At 52.4% G+C, this 17,291-nt stretch overlaps 8 protein-coding genes across 8 annotated transcripts; 4 read left to right on the top strand and 4 right to left on the bottom strand.

Annotated features, from left to right (window-relative positions):
- Window positions 1-104: 104 nt before the first annotated feature.
- Window positions 105-1,881, bottom strand: CC84DRAFT_1160097 (TPR domain-containing protein). Its single transcript, XM_018177406.1, has one exon. It carries the CDS (start codon window positions 1,610-1,612, stop codon window positions 449-451), a length of 1,164 nt encoding a protein of 387 aa, XP_018043203.1. The 5' UTR covers window positions 1,613-1,881; the 3' UTR covers window positions 105-448.
- On the top strand, window positions 1,852-2,920 carry CC84DRAFT_1160098 (RWD-domain-containing protein). Its single transcript, XM_018177407.1, has 3 exons — window positions 1,852-2,082; window positions 2,138-2,212; window positions 2,267-2,920. Exons 1-3 carry the CDS (start codon window positions 2,016-2,018, stop codon window positions 2,815-2,817), a joined length of 693 nt encoding a protein of 230 aa, XP_018043204.1. The 5' UTR covers window positions 1,852-2,015; the 3' UTR covers window positions 2,818-2,920.
- Window positions 2,921-3,190: 270 nt separating this feature from the next.
- Window positions 3,191-4,163, top strand: CC84DRAFT_1135894 (uncharacterized protein; the record flags this gene model as incomplete). Its single annotated transcript, XM_018176080.1, has 3 exons — window positions 3,191-3,242; window positions 3,289-3,452; window positions 3,501-4,163. The coding sequence occupies 3 exons, from the start codon at window positions 3,194-3,196 to the stop codon at window positions 4,161-4,163; spliced, it is 876 nt and encodes a 291-aa protein (XP_018043205.1).
- A 585-nt stretch (window positions 4,164-4,748) lies between these two features.
- CC84DRAFT_1078313 (UBC-like protein) lies at window positions 4,749-5,455 on the bottom strand (the record flags this gene model as incomplete). Its single annotated transcript, XM_018173796.1, has 5 exons — window positions 4,749-4,809; window positions 4,864-4,943; window positions 4,992-5,117; window positions 5,254-5,333; window positions 5,383-5,455. The coding sequence occupies 5 exons, from the start codon at window positions 5,453-5,455 to the stop codon at window positions 4,749-4,751; spliced, it is 420 nt and encodes a 139-aa protein (XP_018043206.1).
- Window positions 5,456-5,888: 433 nt separating this feature from the next.
- Window positions 5,889-11,164, top strand: CC84DRAFT_1079281 (uncharacterized protein; the record flags this gene model as incomplete). The annotated part of the gene is made up of 5 exons (XM_018173841.1): window positions 5,889-6,045; window positions 6,298-6,504; window positions 6,553-6,641; window positions 6,688-9,132; window positions 9,182-11,164. The coding sequence occupies 5 exons, from the start codon at window positions 5,889-5,891 to the stop codon at window positions 11,162-11,164; spliced, it is 4,881 nt and encodes a 1,626-aa protein (XP_018043207.1).
- A 339-nt stretch (window positions 11,165-11,503) lies between these two features.
- CC84DRAFT_1109641 (uncharacterized protein) lies at window positions 11,504-14,150 on the bottom strand. The gene is made up of 2 exons (XM_018175233.1): window positions 14,012-14,150; window positions 11,504-13,949 (listed from the first exon to the last, which is right to left on the bottom strand). The coding sequence occupies exons 1-2, from the start codon at window positions 14,117-14,119 to the stop codon at window positions 11,703-11,705; spliced, it is 2,355 nt and encodes a 784-aa protein (XP_018043208.1). The 5' UTR covers window positions 14,120-14,150; the 3' UTR covers window positions 11,504-11,702.
- Window positions 14,151-14,499: 349 nt separating this feature from the next.
- On the top strand, window positions 14,500-16,250 carry CC84DRAFT_161741 (uncharacterized protein). The gene is made up of 2 exons (XM_018185427.1): window positions 14,500-15,394; window positions 15,441-16,250. The coding sequence occupies exons 1-2, from the start codon at window positions 14,589-14,591 to the stop codon at window positions 16,117-16,119; spliced, it is 1,485 nt and encodes a 494-aa protein (XP_018043209.1). The 5' UTR covers window positions 14,500-14,588; the 3' UTR covers window positions 16,120-16,250.
- On the bottom strand, window positions 16,127-17,276 carry CC84DRAFT_1160102 (uncharacterized protein). Its single transcript, XM_018177408.1, has one exon. The coding sequence runs from the start codon at window positions 17,177-17,179 to the stop codon at window positions 16,382-16,384; it is 798 nt and encodes a 265-aa protein (XP_018043210.1). The 5' UTR covers window positions 17,180-17,276; the 3' UTR covers window positions 16,127-16,381.
- Window positions 17,277-17,291: the final 15 nt, after the last annotated feature.

Below are 17,291 nucleotides of genomic sequence, written 5' to 3' on the forward strand. Positions count from 1 at the left end.
AACACTAAGCTGTGCCGGATTAGCAACGAATCCATCGCCAACGATGACATGCATGTCGAGAGTCCATACGTGCAGCTACGAAATGCAAATATAATGACGTCTGGCCGTGGCTCAAATAGTCGTCATTTCATTCCAATTATGAACATCCATCACCCCGCGCTTACAATATGCGGCAGAGATGCAGGGACTGCATTGGTTCGCTGACCACCATGCTGGAGATGGCCACGCTTGTAGGTAGGCGAGCTTACTCCCTCCGCTTCCAGCATCTACTCTACACGGCACCTTACTTCTCCAGACTCTACCTTCCGCGAATGTTACGGCGCAATTTCTTGCGGCCAGAAGCTTTGGGCCAGAGTCTTGCAATTAGACTCTTGAATCCTGTGCAACTGCCAACGTGGAGAAGCAATTTTGGTGCATTTTCCATGACAACAAGCTGCCCGGACACCCATCACGTTCCATCCATTTCTGCATCATCATCTGCATCCTCCCAGTCCTCCCCTTCTTCTTCTTCTTCTTCCTCTTCTTCCTCTTCTTCCTCGCTAGTAGATGGGCCCACAGCGCCATAGAGTTCCTTCAGCAGTTCATCTGCGTGCGCTTTGAGGCGCTCATCCTCGTACTCAAACGCCGCATATAGCTTGAGACAGTTTTCTAGCCAGTCACGACTGGCCTTCAGAAGCGGCACTATCCGCTCCATGTCGTTGTTTGCTTTTTGCTTTTCAGCTATCAGATTCAAGCACCAGCCGCCCAAGTACCAAGCCTCTACACTTTCGTCATTTTCGCCAATAAGCCTTTCAAGCACTTCGATTGCTTCATCTTCCATTTCAGCCTCCATCAGCAAGCGGGATAGGCTTATTCGTGTGGAATAGTCCGGGATCGAGGGATTGTCAGCTTCTAAATCTGTCCATAACGCCATGCTTCGCGTCAGGGCTGCTTTTGCATCCTCGACGCGCAGCTGTGATATTCGTATTGATGCAAGTGTTTGAAGTGGTTCCGGGGTTTCAGGTGCAACGAGCAGAGCTTCTGTAACGGCTGCTTCACATCGGGATTCGGCTTCGGCTTCCCACGAGAGATCGGTCATGTAGACTTCGGCGATGCCGCAGAGCGCATTCGCGATCTTCTGCTTCTTCTCGGCCAGCGCTTCTGTGATCTCAGCCTGCTTCACGATCTTGCCTTCCAGCTCGCTAATCTCCCGCTTCAGCACCTCTATACCCTTTTCGAACCACCGTACGCTTTCCGCTCCGCCTTCCTCGTTGAGTTGAGCTAGCCACAAGAACTTTTCTGCGCCGTCGTGCACACCTTCTGTATCCAGCGCTATCGCAGCCAGAAATGCCTCTCGTGCTGAGTCTGGATCCCCAAGATCTACGTTTATCTCCCCTAGAAGGTTGAGAGCGGGAAGTGCAGCCAAGGTTGGCTCCGATGTGGGTTGGAGTAGGTTCAGCGCTCGTTTGGCGGCCACGAGGGCCTCGTCTGGCTGCGATGTTTGTAGTAATGCGGCGGCTTGAACGAGTAGAGTTTCGGGTGACGTTTTGGGTTTTTTCGCTCCATCAGCTGCACCGTTCTTTGCGTCTTTTTTCGCTTTTCGTGCTCGATCTTGGGGTTTCGTCTTCGCCATCGTGGGCTGTGGCTTGCGATCGTTCACTGATGTGTTTGCGCTCAGCTCCGGGAAGTACCAGACAGATATGATTCCGTAGAAAGTACAGCTTCACGAACCTTCGAATAAAGAAGAAGTGTTTGTAAAGTGTGAAAACAAGGTGAAAGGTACGACCCAACCCAAAAATTTACAAAAGTGCTGGTCTGTGCACTGACGTGGGGAAGTCGCGCCCCGCCAACATGGGAGCATGCGAAATACACAACCTGGCGTGTCTGTGGACCTGAACCATACACTGTACGTCGCAAATTGCAGACTTCTCATAATTGAAGCTGCCTCAAATAGTTCGAGCGACTGAAGAAGCTTCAATCCGGGGAAGATTGTCAAATATCTTCACATTGACATACGACGCACACAGCGCGCAAACATGGGAGTCGAAGAGCAGAAGGAAGAGCGCGAGATTCTCGACTCAATATACCCGGACGAAATTACAGGTTTGAGAACCTTAACAATACTCTCGAATACCTTGATCTGACGTCGATTTTGCAGATATCTCAGATACAGAATTCCGGATAGCCATACAGCTCGAAGTTACGAACGATGAAGGAGATGACTCGGAACCGCGTATGTACTCCAAGTCTTCATTTATTCTCGTTCCCGTATCTGACATAGATATAGCAACGATCATTCTCAACGTCCGCTTCACCCCAAACTACCCCGACGAAGCCCCCGACCTCGACATAACCCAGCCACCAAACGCCCCCAAACATCCCTATCTTGATATCCAAGACGACAAAGCCGTTCTCCTCTCTTCCCTCACCGAACCCATAACCGACAACCTCGGCATGCAAATGGTCTTCACGCTCGTCACAACACTTAAAGACTCCGCCGAGCTGCTCATAACCGAAAGACAAGGCGCAAAAGCGGCGCTCGCAGAGATAGAGGCGCAGAAGGCCGAGGAGGAAGAGAACAAGAAGTTCCAAGGTGAGGCGGTCACTAGAGAGAGCTTTCTGCAGTGGAGGGAGGAGTTTCAGAGAGAGCTGGCCGAGGAGGAGCAAAAGAAGAAGGACGAGCAGGAGGCAGAAGACAAGAAGAAGGGGAGGAAAGAGGAAAAGAAGTTGACGGGCAGAGAATTATGGGAGAGAGGTCTCGTGGGCAAGATAGAGGAAGATGAGGGTGAAGATGCTCTGGCAGGGATCAAAGATTTAAAGATAGAGGCAGCATCATAGCGGCAGCGCTCAAACCGATAGTGCAGGAGCAATGTCTACGAATAACAGCGCTAGCTATTAGAACCAGTTATACCCATCGTGTCGAATGCAATTTGCATAGGCCACTGTTCCATGTGCTTCGCACAAACTAGGAATCCATCCTACTGTGAACACCTACGATGGACTATTATGCTTTGAGTCCACGAGCATACAATATAGTTAGTTGTTAAGGAATAAGGTGCGCGCCTACAGTACATTCCTAGTTTTTATGTCGGCTCCTGTGCCTAGGTATGACGAAATGCACGTGACCATGCGACTTCGAGGTTCCGACCAGGATGATCGCAAACCGCGTCGCGTTAGTAGACACTCGACTGACAACCCACGATAACGCTTATGCATGCCCGGGTTTCTCCAGCCTAAGTTATATATACAGCATCGCGTGGCTGGTGAGTCTAGCTCGTTCTATCCTTATTACCAATCTAACTCCTACAGCGATCGCGCTGTACCGGGCGCTTCTTTCTCGATGCTCATCCGCAAACGCTCTCCAGAATGAGGAGCGCACGTTGTTACACAACGCCATTCGTAACAAGTTCCGCCAGAACCGGAAATTGCAAAGCTCCCGACAGCTAGGGCTTGTTTTCAAAGCTGGATATGAGGTTTGTGGTTGGACATTTGGCCTCCATCTTTCCGACTAACAATTATAGGTACTCAGTCACCTCGATGCGTCTCAGACCCTGAATTCGAAGAGCGTAGATGCTTTGAAGACCCTTATACCATCTCTTCCCCGTCGTATCGTACGCTCGTCATCGCGACGGCGACACACAAAGCCACAATTAGACCCCTCTGCGAAAGATCACGGCGCCGTGCTTCCGCCCGAGAAAGCCTTGTTGAACGTACGCCCTTACGCGAAGACGAATGGCCCTCGCCATGTCCCCATACTTGCTTCCGCGAACGGCATCCCGTTCCTCCGCATCAAGAAGCCACAGCCGCCGGTGCTGAGTCGCGTAATCCGCCAGGCGCTACAACGGCGCATAGACAATTTTCATGACAGAATTCTGTTTCTGAATTACTGGATCCCGCTGTCGAATCACGAGGATGAATGGGACGCGATATTGAAACGGGAGTGCGGTTTCGTGGAGAAAGATACTAGGAAATATGGAACGTTCGATCCTCTGTGGGTATATCAAGTGAATATCGCAGAACAAGCAAATCGGGCGGCCCACGAGAAGGATATCAAAAAGGCAACAGAAACTGCGACGAGGATGACCGAATTGATAGACAAAGAGACGGAGTTAGCGATCCAGGAAGGTCAGAAGATCGTGAGAGGTAGGAAGACTAAGCCGATTCGCGATCGGTGGCTGAAATAAGTTGCGAACAAATGAATTGCTCTTCTTTAGGGACGCTTATTTTCGGCCACTGTGGTATGTACCTAGAGACCTTATAGGGCTATATGTCAAATTAAATGCAGACTATGCACTGCTTGCAACCAGGATTTTAGTAAACAACTTTTACAAGCTCCAGCCCGTAACAGACCGCTTTCTCGTGAGTGTCCAAGCCTGTATCCTGATAGTAACCGTCGCAATATCTAATGTTTGCATTCGTGCAAGAGTGTTGCGTTTGGGTTTCAACGTTCAGACATCTCCATCTCAGGTAAATTGCATATCGTGAAGGTGCCGCGCCAATGGAGGACTGTTCCAATACTCGATAGACTGACCATTCCGTACAGCTGCGGTCTAGTCCCCGAGCCGATATAGTAGAGCCCCGAACTCCATTCCAATGCATTCGTAATCACGCTCAAATCTCGTAATCCATGTCTTCGCAGGCCCCACGTAAGATAGAAGGGACTTCAAAAGACTATCCGCATTATTTGTGTTCCCAGCGCCAGGCTACGACAACAATCGGGCGTCCAGCAGGGCCATATACATGCGTATCTTCGGGAACAGGACACCCCTTCAGTATGTGCTGCCCTCAGGAGGCTGCGGCAGCTTCTTGTGTTGCGGCAGAGCCATATACCTGGATCGTTTAGCATTTGCATTCTTGGATTGAGCTAGGTCGACTTGGTCTTACCTCCGAAGCTCAATCAGGATGGTCTCCATAGTGAAGTCGCGCTTCCATTGAGCCAAACAGGGCACCTTCGTTGGATCAACCTTGAGCCTTGTTAGCCCGAGACTCCCACAAGTTGTCCGCATGTATACCTTTCCGTTCCGCTGGTCGACACACGGTAGGTTCACCTTGGAGGTAAAGGAGATCTCGGGAGGAAGATCAGGGTAGTTGGGACCACAGTGTATCTTTACGCTGTAGATGCGGTTCTCGTGGACGCTCTGTGAAGGATGTCAGTGACATATAGTGCAAGCGAGGGACAAATAGCTGCCGGGTAAGGCTTTGAGAACAATCGGCCTCTGCATGGCCAACCATATGTGTACTCAAATCTCAAGTCTCTCACTATTGGGTACATACGTGAGGGGGTCCAAGAATGGTACCATTCCAGTCCGACATCAGCAGGTCGTCTCCATTATCGAGACCGTACGAGCATGCCTCTGCGGAAAGTTAGATACGAGAGCATGGAAGTATGGCATCTAGACATACCGGCACCAAGACCCTTCTCTCCCTTCTCCAACTCCTCCAACAGCCGGAAATTTCGGGGTACTTTGGCACCCATGGTCCGGTTACAAGGCGGTAAGGCGGGATGATGGTGACGCGGTTGACACCTGAGTGAAAGTGGGCTGTACCCCGCTATGGAGCTATTTATGAGCGGGAGCTGGGTCGCGGTCGGTGTGCGGGCGGTGTGTGGGCGATTGCTCTAGAGTGCAGACAAACACAAATCCTGAGACAAAGTGAAAGGTGCTCATGAGCGCTTGAGTGGAAAGGCTGGCTCTATCTAGGTCTCGATCGCGGTGCGGTCACTCGCTGTCTTGGCGGAAGCTAAAGGCAGCTGCGACTGGGGTCAAGCCACATCGCTAAAGCACCGGATTATCTCCGACAACGCGACATCTGTTCACTGCTCACTACATCGACCGGAGCGTTTGACACTCCTCTTTGGCGGAGCTTGATTTTGCAACGGGCGCCCTCATGCCATAACTACGGCCCCGAGAATGACAGCACAGATTCTGGCGGCTGAGCTAGGGAATCTCATTCAAGACTCCAAACGTAAGAACGCGGAGCTAAAGAACGCGGCCGAGAAAGCACTTCACGACCTGAAATCGCTTCCAGTGACATCCGAGGCGCAACTTTCCGCTGGCAAGTTTTACTGTATAGTCGCAGGGTTTCCGCTAATGTGGGACAGACCTGTCTAGGCGGCCTCATTTCATTTCTCCATTTCTCATTGCCTGCAACACTCGTAATGCCAAATTCGGCTCCACGGCCATCTCTTGTCTGCAAAGACTCAGTGTTTCCAAGGCACTACCAAGGGAACGATTGACTGAAGTCCTCGATGCATTGAAGGACTCCGTTACACTAAGTAATGCCACCAATAGTGCCACGAAAATAACTAACGTCGTGAAGGCCATGATGTGCAGTTAAAAATCTTGCAGATCCTGCCGTCACTTGTGCAGAACTATCCGACTGAGGTCCGTAGTGATGCTCTGGCCACTGTCTTACAAACTTGTTCCGCGCTTCAAAATGCCAAGAATTTTGCAGTCAGCAACACGGCCGCAGCGACACTGCAACAGCTGGTTATAGCCGTATTCGATAGGGTTGTAATAGAGGATGGTAGGATGTCTGCTACTCTTCCAACGACGATTGTTAACTTTCTGGTAGAGAAGTCACTCGAGATACCCGCAGTTAGCGACGTGCCTGCAGACGACGGTACTGTCTCGGTCAGACCAGCGGCTCACGATGCGCTGAAGGTATGACGCATTATACTGTGCTGAATATCATACTCATATCTTTCAGGTATTTAACGACTTGAACCTTCTTCTTACAGGCGAAAAGACAACCTTTGTACGATTCTCCCCATTGCCATCTACAACTACCCTCGAGGTCATTGAAGCGATACTATCCAATCACGCCAAGATCATGACAACGCATGCGGAACATACACATGTTCTTCGTTCCTTGCTTATGCCGACTATTATTCGCTCGCTTTCTGATCGATTGTCTTTCCCTATCACGCTACGAATCATCCGGATACTGAATTTACTCATTCGCAACCACCTCACAATCATGCCTTCAGAATGCGAGATTGCCCTTGGCCTATTAAACCATATGCTTGACCCAGAAGCGTCAAGCTCTTGGAAACGAGCATTGTGCTTAGAAGTATTTCGCGGCATATATTCAGATTCTCGCCTTCTATTACAGATATATTCACATTTTGATGAACAAGAGGGAAAGAAGAACATATTCGGAGATAACTTGGCGTCTTTCGTTCGCTTGGCCACCGAAAAACCTGCCGTGATCGGGCTTGGACAGCAGTCATCGCTTCCAGCGAATCGCAATGACGGCAAAGACATTGCTTCTGATCAAGCTGTCGCCGAAGCCGGAGCTCTCGCTGGTATGATAGGCGGTCCTACGAACGAGAACAGCGGGAACAACCATCATGCAGGTATCAGCTCCCAATGGAGTAATCTCAAGACACCCTGTATTGAACATCTCGACAAGGCGGAGCCACCACCTATGCCGGAGACGTACATCTATAGCTTGGTCTTGACATGCATTACAAACGTTTCTGAGAGCTTGGCCAAGTTTGTCCTGCCTCTTACCGTGCACCACGAAACGAAGAGCAAGAGGAAGACCAAAGCCGAAGAATATGTAACACCTGGAGGAGACCCAGCGTCGCCACCTTCATCTTCACGGAAATTGTCGCGAACCCAATCTTTTCGGAAGAAGACAATCCCAGTCAACCCACTGTCTCTCGAAGAGCACCCTGCCTATGCATATATACAGACGTCAGCCACACTAGTCACAGAGTGTTGGCCTGCAATACTCGCGACATGCTCGACATTTCTCAATGCAGCGCTGGATGCTGATTATTACCGAGCTCTAGTACGGGCTATACAGAAGGTCACACAGGTTGCTGGTCTGCTCGTGCTCCCGACACCTCGAGACGCATTCCTGACGACTCTGGCTAAAGCAGCTGTTCCTTCGAGTATGGTTATGGCCAATGTCACGTCGCCAAAATTGCCACCCGCTGAACAGACAGGCTCGAAAGGGTTGCTGAATGTCGACAGTCTGGTCAGCCAGGCAGCATCAGCACTGGATAAAAATCGGCGCCCGTCGCACGAAGTGAATCATTTGCCGATGCTAGGTGCTCGAAACCTTCTTTGTCTTCGGGCATTGCTCAACCTTGCTATTGCTCTTGGACCCACGCTTCATTCAGCTTGGTCAATAGTTTTTGAGACTCTTCAGGTAGCAGACCTAGTGATGGCGTACTCAAGCCAGGGTGGACAGAGAACACCAGTCTCTGGAGCCCGAACCGAGGCGGACATTTCTGAGAAGATCGAAAATGAGACCTCGGCTGTACAATCAGCAGCTCGTAGACTTTTCGAGAGCACGGCGGACTTTCCTAATGAGTCTTTTGTAGAAGTTTTACAAGCGCTATGCGGGCTTATCCAGACTAGTAGCGACAACACACCGAGCGGCGAGCAGACACCATCCAACGCTGTACGGCCGAAGGTCCTTCACCAGCGACGACTAGGGAGCGTTTCTGGCATGTCGTTGAGTACTGACGCAAATTCGCGAGATTCGGCCTTCGCGCTCAACAAAATTGGGGAGCTTGCTGGCCTCAATGAAGAAAGACTTGCCAGTTACCTGCCTGATGATAGCGGCTGGGATGTTCTTGTGACTGAACTTGTCCATTACTCAGCCAACCATCGCAATGCAACCCAAACTAGGCTACTCGCTGCAGACATTCTATGCCGCACGGTAAAGGACATCGCGCAGTCATCCATCCCAGATGAAGAACGCGAAGAGGTCCAAGTCCGGATTCTTTCCGCTTTAGAGACGCAAATATCATCATTGCATCAAAATGATAACGAGGATGGCTCGTTCTCTGATGCTGACATCCGAATTCATCAGATAGCGCTTGCTGCGCTCAAGAGTGTTATCGAACAGTGCGGCGAATCGTTGATAGCTGGATGGGTATCCGTGTTCGATAGTTTGTTGAGTGTTTTCTCTGCGAATTCAGCCTCTGAGGGGAACAACACAACGTCTACCGAGCTTGCGTTGATCCCAGTCGCTGTCGAAGTCATCTCAAAAACCTTAGCGAGGACAGCTTTTGGAACGGTCCAGCTCATCTGTTCTGACTTCCTGGCTGTTGTGCCCGACACTTCGCTACCAACGCTGCTTGAGCTTTTACTCAAATTCTCTTGTCAGCAGGAGGATTTGAATATGTCCCTCACTGTGAGTACCTCCTATCGCCACTCTAATATCTTTTCCTAATATAGCAAAGGCCGTTACCTTCTTCTGGAATGTATCGGACTTCTTACATGCTAGAAGCGATCTATCGCAATTACCAAGCATAGCAGACGTCAGTGCAAATGGGGATGATGTTCAGCAAACTATCAAGTTGAAGTCAAAGGAAGGCATAGCTCCGGCACTGTGGCTCCAAGTTCTCGTAGATTTGTCTACTATAACAACAGACCGGCGCGCAGAGCTCCGTAACTCTGCAATCCATACCATTCAGCGCATTTTCGAGAACTATGTCGATCAGCTGTCTCCTGACGCATGGATGCTGTGCCTTCGCAGCGTACTGTTTGGTATGGTAAATGCCAATCTATCTGTCCAAATTCGAATACGAACAGATGCTCTGAACACGGACGATGAGGTTGCGGCGTGGAACGGTACCACAAAGACCGTACTTCACTCTATAAGCAAGTCGATTTCGATGTACATGGACAAAGTGGAAGATGCGACTAGCTTAGGACTTGCCTGGGCCGACCTCTTGGACCTTCTTCAAAAATACTTCGATTGCGGTTCGCATGCTCTTGGCGCCTCCGTCTTCAATACCATCACTGAAGTCCTCTCTCGGGCAGGCAATGCACAGGCAGTGGGTACCATGCCTTTGCTGAAAACAGCTACAGTGTGGAAGACCTATTTTGAGCGACGCGAAATGTGGCACAACAATTCGGAAGATAATCAAGAAGCCTTCATTGCATATGCTGCAGCTTTCAAGGCTATTTACCGATTGGCTGATAAGTTCCTGAAGTCTGAGGATTTGATCCAGATGCTACGCAATCTTGAAGCCTGTGTAGTCGCCTCAGATGATATACCATACTCATCAGACGTTGACAACATGACAGCACTCCAGTCCCAAGTAATAGAGTGCTTTTCTTTGGTGCACACTGAAAGCGAGGGACTTCCTGAGTATCTTCTACGAACTCTCAGTAGCTTCGTTACGCTCCCCTACTCAAGGAAACCAGAGCAACCGGGGCCTACATTTGTTGCACTCGCCAAAGAGTCGATGGCGCTACTGCACACCATCGTCACCAAACACGTCTCTGATCACGAGATCTACACTGACGGTGCACTTCTCGCTGTTCTCACGAGTCTGGAGAAACCTGTTCGAGAAAAATACTTGTGGCAGCGAGAAGGCAAGCCTCCAACCCTCTGGCAGAAGGCCACTTTGACTGCTGTCGCTGTTCTTGAGACCACCCTTTCACATATCGAAGAGTTGGAAGGTGAAGCGCTCCAACCCACCTGGACCCAAATCACCGCCATAATCAACGGCGTCATCCGCGCACAACTCTCCATCTACCCTTCAACCCTCCAAAAAGATGAGACCTTCGACATCTCAGCATTCACTCAGCTTAAATCTCTCGTCACCCTTCCTCTCGGTTCTCCCTCCCTCCCAGACGCCCTCCGGCGTACCCACACCCGCAACCTCTTCGAAACCTCCCTACTCCACGCTCCCTTCGACGACGAGATCCCCGACCTCGCCTCCTCCCCGCTCGAAGATCTCTACAAAGTACGTCTTGGTCGTACAGATGCTCCCACGCCCACATTCCGCCCAGACATGTCCTACACCGCTCTTTCCGAGCTCTTCGCTCTTGTTGCGCATCAGGATAGCCACGCGGAAGATAGGCCCGCACGCGTCAAACTTGCGCAAGCCGCAGCACCGTACCTTATCTTGCGCTGTGCGTTGCCCCTGCGCGCCTACATTGCCGACCACCCGCTCCGAGGCCGCATGCCGCAGCCCGAGAGCCAGCGGCAGGAGCTCCTGTTCGTGCTGCGTGAGCTAGGGAAGCTAAAAAGCGAGCCGGCAAGTATTCCTGATGCCGAGGGTGTGAAGAGCAAATTCGGGAAGCATTTGCACAGGCTGTATCCGCTGTTTATTCGAGCACTTGGGGTGAGCAGGGGAGATGGAGAGGTGTTTTCGGGCTTGGTAAAGTTGGTGGACAGAGTAGGTGGAGAGTTCGGCGTGGATGACGAGTAGGGTAGTGTAGTTCGTAAGTGCTCACTGCGCAGTCAAAATTGTTCATGGCCTGCATTATCCCAAGACGTTCTCTCGCGACATGGGAAAGTCCGGATCTAAGGCGATACCCATAGTAGTGAAGAAACAGTAGTAGCGCCTAGGATAACTTGAGCTACTACTATACGGCTCCAAGTTTTCTAGCTAACAATCTATCGCCGGTGTCCATATTGTCGTGAGCGGATGTGTCACTCAGCACCTAGGCTTATGAATCAGTTGTGTCGGTTCATCCCAGAGCGAGTCTGGAAAATTATGTCACTACTCAAGTTTGAAACTTAGATTGAATAAGGATGTATCTCAATTCTGCATTTGTATATATGTATTCCGGTGTGGGTATCATCCGCTCATGGCTCGTAAGATCAGTACACCGCCCAGTCGTGTCGTTTCGTGCCTTCCGTGAACCTCCAATGATCAGAAACCTATATAGCCGCCCGTTGTGGCGATACTCCATAACATGAAAATCATTGCGCTGTTGCCATCGACGAGCCGCGTGACGATATAGTCATAGCCCTGAGATGATCTTCCCAACATACTTCAGCTCCCATTCCTTCGGATCCTCGCCCACGAAGCGCGCGTCCCGTCTCTCAGCCAGTAGCTCATGTGTGACACCAACGGCCTCGTACCACTCGCGCGACTGCTCGTGCCCAGCTTCGCCAAAGATAGTCAACACACCATCAGTAGACCTTGGCTCAGGTCTGGGCGGCACACTCCGCATCTTCAACAGCATGAACAATATGTCACTGAAGCGCTCGCCTTGTTGCGAGTAGTACGCGGGAGGCTTGTCGAGCGGCCACCTAGGATTACGGTAGGAGTGGCTGAAGTCATCTGCTAGGGAAGACTGCTGAGACTGCGCGAGGGTTTCGTCCGCAGAGGTTTGGTTTGTATTCCCCGTGCTCGATGACGATTGTTCATGCTGTTCTTCCCATGTGCGGAAGAGCCAGCACATGCGCTCCACACATGCCAATAGCACCACAGCGACGAGGAAGGTCTCAAATGGGTTCGCCTGCTGGCGCTGGAGAAGACGGCGTTCGAGATCGTTCATGACAGTCCGAGCTAGACATGCTGCGCGCTTTTCTGTGGCACCCATCAGTTGTGATTTGATGAGGTTGTAAGACAGTTGATTGTGGGCTTTGGAGATGGGTGTTCGATTTATCGTCTCCAAGTCCGATGGAGTAATGGTAGGCGGAGCCATTGTTGGGGCTAGTGAGGGATTTGAGAAGAAGTGCCAGTGCAAAGAGGGCGAGTTGAGTATTCGTGTGAGATTCCATAGCTCCAGGGCTTTAGTGAGAAGACCATCTTGATTTGTGGAGTTGACACTACAAGCTGTGTTTATCGTAGATCTCATGAAGGTGGAGTCTTCTGATTCAAAAAATGAAGGTACAATCTGCTTGACGTACAGGTCCAGTTTGCCGCTGATGTCGTCCTCGGTATCAATGATCTCTAGGGAGGAGGCAGTGACGGCGGCAAGGATAGCCGGATCAATGTCGGTGGGTGTGAGACACTTCAGCGGCGTAAAAGTAGCAACAATGCCGGAGTCTGGGTAGTGAGTCGCTTCTATTCGACCGGGTATCTGATTGAGCCGTATTTGGCCCTTGGCCTGACTAACTGCGTGGAAGGAAAGTACCGCGTGTAGACCAGCAGAGTATACGTTGAATTCGTCGGCAATCCGCGTACGTATGCATGGCTGCTTCCACAAGCGTGCGCTTTCAACATTTTGGCACGTGTTGCAAGGATTGTCTCCCGAGCAGGGCTTCTTGAGCATGCGACATCGGATGCAAGCACCCCGTTTGCGCACCTCTTGGACCTCTTTTCGGCGTGTGTCGGTGAAGCGACCTCGCACCTTTGGCTTGACAGACTTGTGGCTGACGCTGAAGTCAGTTCCAAAGTGCGACTGGGTACCATTTGGATTGATTGCGATTGGACGAGGATGCGAGGGGGTTTTGGGAGCATTCTCGTCGATGGCAACGTGCTGTTTGGTGTTTGCTTGCTCTGGAAGCAGAGGGTCGATTGAGTTGTGCCATTGGCCTGGGCGATTCTGGAAGACGGACATGGCAGGGTTGTTCATGTTCATGTTGAGCTCTGGCTCCAGCGTGAGGCCACCGGAGTTGAGCGGAAGCAAGTCGTTCGCAGCGGATGCTGCCATGACGAGAGACGGGACCATCTGGGCCATGGGCGCTGAGCTGGGCATTGGCATACCACCGATATGCGGCGAGCCCGTCGGCGAGTGGTGCAGTGGCCCGTTGAACTGGTATATCGACGGCAAGGCAGGCGCATGCGGCATATCCAGGCCCTGGGACAGTGCGCTGAGATCGCTCTCCGGACGGTCGTCGTGGACCAAGTATTCCTCAAACAGCCCCTGGTGGTGGTCCTGTAGGGTCCCGACGTGTGCTTGGGAATGCTGCTGTTGCAGGTGGTGGTGGTGGTGGGGCTGCTGTGATTGCGGCGACTGCTGCTGCTGGGCCGGCGGGTCCTGGGGCTGCTTCGGCGCGGCTCGCTTGCCAGACAGGTTCAGGTGTTGTCGCGAGACCTCAGCCAGTGTCTCGAGCGCGGACAGCCCCTGCTTGGAAGGCGAGAAGGGCAGGTTCATAGCCTGGGCGGCGTGCATGGGGCCCGTCGCAGGCGGGGCGAGGGCGGGGAGGTCGGGCAGCTCGTGGATCTGCAGCAGGGCGCGCTGCCGGTCGCGAAGGGGAAGAGCAGGGCATTTCTTGACGAGGTGGTTTGTGAGCGAGTCTATGCGGCCTTTGGGGAACTGCCGCAGCAGTCAGTCAGCAAGCGAAAATGCGATGGGGCTGCACGGCCGGAGGGACTCACCTTCTCGCCGCACGACTTGCACGTGTGCTGGTAGCGGTTGCTGGCATCCTCGAGCTTGGGGCCGCGCTCGAAAAACTCGAGGATCAGCTGGTTCGGGCGCCTCCCCATGGTCCGCGGCTGCAGTCGCGCTGGGTCGTGGATTGGATCTGGCGTCGCAGAAATTCTGCCAAAGCTCACACACCGCCCGCTTTGGTGGGGGAACTCGCCAAACGCACTCGCCTGAGTCGAGTGATGCAATGGCCGGTGCTAGCGCGTCAGCACACTACCGCCGCCACGGCACCCGCACGCCGTTGCACAAGGGCCGGCATCGAGGCTCCGCTCCAGAGACATGATGCTGTCTTGGGTGGGATGCTCTTTCACTGTCCCGCCCCTCAGCTCTCGTTCGCCTTGACAATCCATCCAGGATATGGTGCCAAACCCCCGTCAGGCAGTAAGGGCTGCGCCCTTTAGCTCACGCGTCTGCCTTCCAATGTGCTTTCGTCCCTAGACCCGCCCTGATCGCTTCTGCACATTGTGCCCAGCCTTCTCTTTTCATGTTTACCAGAAGCAAGCAATACAGGCGTACCAAGTCGTGGACATGAGCAGACCCACAGAGCCAGGCGCCGATTTACCAACCGAACTGCCTTTCATCGTCTCTTTCGATACAACAAAAGTCGACCATGCAACCCGAAAACTCATTCGAAGCCATGTCATGCGTGGAAGGAATGCAAAGCGTGCCAAAGGAAAATCGTCCTCGACTCTGGGTCTTGCCCAGAACCCTGCAAATCGCCTTAGGAGGTCGCAAGTCGAGCTGAACGACTTACAGAAGCTATATACAGCTCCATCGCCAGAACGCATTGATGCACGCTTATATTTTATTGGCTTTCCTGACGATGTAGACCCTCGGCTCTTTCGCGACATGGACCAGGGTCAGTATCGCTCTGCTATTGATTTCAATTTCACTGATTCAGCCAAAGTATCGGGTGTGGCTCTCCAGATCCTCTTCCCTCTGCTGGCCGAAGTCGGATTCGAGCATGACAAACTCCCGTGGCTGCATCCAAGCGCGCGAGATCCCGTCGCACTCTACATTGGCGCCTTTGCAACACAGAGCTTCATTGACAGAGTCTTACGCCAACAGCCAGAGAGCAATGTCAACCAAGTCTCGATGCTGCATCTTCAGAAGGGTCTCGAGCTTCTCCGCGAGAGACTACGCGGAACTGATAGTGAGGCAAAGATATCGGATGCAACGATCGGCGCAGTCCTAGACCTCGCCACTGCTGCATTGTTCCACGGCGACGCTGATACAGCCAAGCAGCATATTCGGGGGTTGGGAAAGATGATAGAATTGAGGGGTGGGCTACTAGCCTTGGAAATGAACCCGGGATTTCTCATGGAGATTTTGAGGTACGTAGTTGTGCACGTGTCCATTTGATCGTGCTGACTTCTTCAGGTGCGACTTGAGTATTGCACTAGTCACAGGTACCGATCCCGTCTTTTGCTGCGGAGCTGGGGAGACGACGCACAGGTTCCCAAACCAGATGATGTCAAGTTTCGACGTAATCCCCAATCCCGAATTTCTCTACGTCTTGAGCCCAGACCTAGCCGAGGTATGGCTCGCCGTGAGGAAATTCTGCCTCCTGGTCAGCCTAGCAGCGCAGACACGAAGTCAATTCCATCCTTCTACCATATACAGAGCCATGACATCGGCCATGTACCGTCTGCTCCACATGAGCTTCGTCATGGGCTCTTGGGACGAGACCGTGCGGCTAGGTCTCCTCGTGTACACGCATCATGTCTTTTTGCAAGGCCAACGGGTCAAGTTGCCGTGGAATCCCTTATCTCAAGCATACCGGACCCACCTCCAAGTCTGCGAAGTCAGACCTGCGGCCCAAAGGCCTCCCTCGCAGGTCGCTTTATGGTTGCTGATGGTGGGTGCTATTTCGATATTCAATGTCTCTGAGGAAGACTGGCTGGGCGAGGGGCTGAAGAGATGGACTAAGAAGTGCCATGTGGGATCGTGGAAGGACTTGCAGGGGGTGCTGAAGTCGTGTATGTGGATACCTGTTTTGGATGATCGGATTGGGCAGCAGACGTATAACCATCATATCGTCCAACGAGTAGTCGTATGATTTCACATCTATCGACCAAGACCTCACCCATTGAGTTTGCTCAATCTCACCCTTGCCGTTTCCGCCACGGCGGGAGGTGCCAAGAAAGTTGATTTGACCCTTGTGCTGTCAGAACATTTCCAAGGGAGCTTTCCAGATGTAGACTTCATTGGCAAGGACGAACACGGCACATCGTCTACTGTCACCGTCTCTACCGCTCGATCGTTTGAGAGGCGATCCCTCCGAATCTCCTATCATGGTCACGTCCCTCTTTCCCTCTTGCTTACTTCCCGCCCTGGTTGAAGTTCATGCTATAGCCCCCACTCGACTCATCCTTTGTGAACTGAAAGTTGTCTGTGCTCAGCCCAAAAGGCTTCAATATCCCGTTCCCCAGCTGCTTCAGCTTGCCCATCATATCCGCCAGCTCCGTATTCTTCGCATCATCCAACCTCGGCGGCAGCTCTTTCAGAGCAGTCTGCACGGTTTTCCGGTCCAAGCTCGACAGCTGATGCGGCGGCTTCGACAGCGCTTGGTAGTCCTCCAGCGCACCTTGTAGTGACGACCAGCCTCCCACTTGCTGCCTTGCCTTCGCGCGCCGGAGTAGCGCTTTTGTGCGCAGCTTGTGAACGTCGTTTATTGTCTTGCCCGTCCGCGTGAGCGCCGTGATGCGGACTTCCGTCGCGTCGTCGACCTCCCCGACCTTGCCCTCGCCGGTGTCATCCGTATTTCCATCCTTATCAGCCGTGCTTGCGGGCGGATCGATGGCGTCCAGCGCCTCGAGAGCTTGCGTTGCTGATTCCACGGCCTGCTTCCACTCCTCGAGCTTCAGGTGGCATGCGGCGATGTTGGAGCGGAGGACGGCAATGTCGTATTCAAGATAGGTCGGGCACACAGCTAGGGCTTTCTCGTAGCCCTGAATTGCCGAGTTGTATTCACCGGAAGTAAACCCCTTGTTTGCATTTGCCTTTTCCGTGTTGGATTCTTCGAGCAGCGCCTTCTCTTCTTCGGGTGAAAATATTTCGGGCTCGGTGGAGTCGAGGACGCTCTGCGTTGCAGGACGCATAGGCGAGGAAGGTTCCATCCTGCAAAAAGCGTCGCGATCGCGAAAGATGCTCAGATGATGCTCGAGAAGCTTGTTTGGCTTTGTATGGCCCTCTGTTGTCGCACCTCAACCTCGCGGTGACGTCCGCCGC

This window comes from Paraphaeosphaeria sporulosa (assembly GCF_001642045.1).
Source record: "Paraphaeosphaeria sporulosa strain AP3s5-JAC2a unplaced genomic scaffold CC84scaffold_1, whole genome shotgun sequence".
NCBI classification, from domain to species: domain Eukaryota; kingdom Fungi; phylum Ascomycota; class Dothideomycetes; order Pleosporales; family Didymosphaeriaceae; genus Paraphaeosphaeria; species Paraphaeosphaeria sporulosa.

Bases quoted from the DNA above. Each gene is read 5' to 3' on its own strand.
- CC84DRAFT_1160097 (XM_018177406.1), bottom strand. From the start codon at position 1,612: ATGGCGAAGACGAAACCCCAAGATCGAGCACGAAAAGCGAAAAAAGAC.
- CC84DRAFT_1160098 (XM_018177407.1), top strand. From the start codon at position 2,016: ATGGGAGTCGAAGAGCAGAAGGAAGAGCGCGAGATTCTCGACTCAATA. The intron at 2,083-2,137 runs GTTTGAGAACCT...TCGATTTTGCAG, and splicing joins ATACCCGGACGAAATTACAG to ATATCTCAGATACAGAATTC. The intron at 2,213-2,266 runs GTATGTACTCCA...ACATAGATATAG, and splicing joins AGGAGATGACTCGGAACCGC to CAACGATCATTCTCAACGTC.
- CC84DRAFT_1109641 (XM_018175233.1), bottom strand. From the start codon at position 14,119: ATGGGGAGGCGCCCGAACCAGCTGATCCTCGAGTTTTTCGAGCGCGGC. The intron at 13,950-14,011 runs GTGAGTCCCTCC...CTGCTGCGGCAG, and splicing joins GCAAGTCGTGCGGCGAGAAG to TTCCCCAAAGGCCGCATAGA.
- CC84DRAFT_161741 (XM_018185427.1), top strand. From the start codon at position 14,589: ATGAGCAGACCCACAGAGCCAGGCGCCGATTTACCAACCGAACTGCCT. The intron at 15,395-15,440 runs GTACGTAGTTGT...TGACTTCTTCAG, and splicing joins TTTCTCATGGAGATTTTGAG to GTGCGACTTGAGTATTGCAC.
- CC84DRAFT_1160102 (XM_018177408.1), bottom strand. From the start codon at position 17,179: ATGGAACCTTCCTCGCCTATGCGTCCTGCAACGCAGAGCGTCCTCGAC.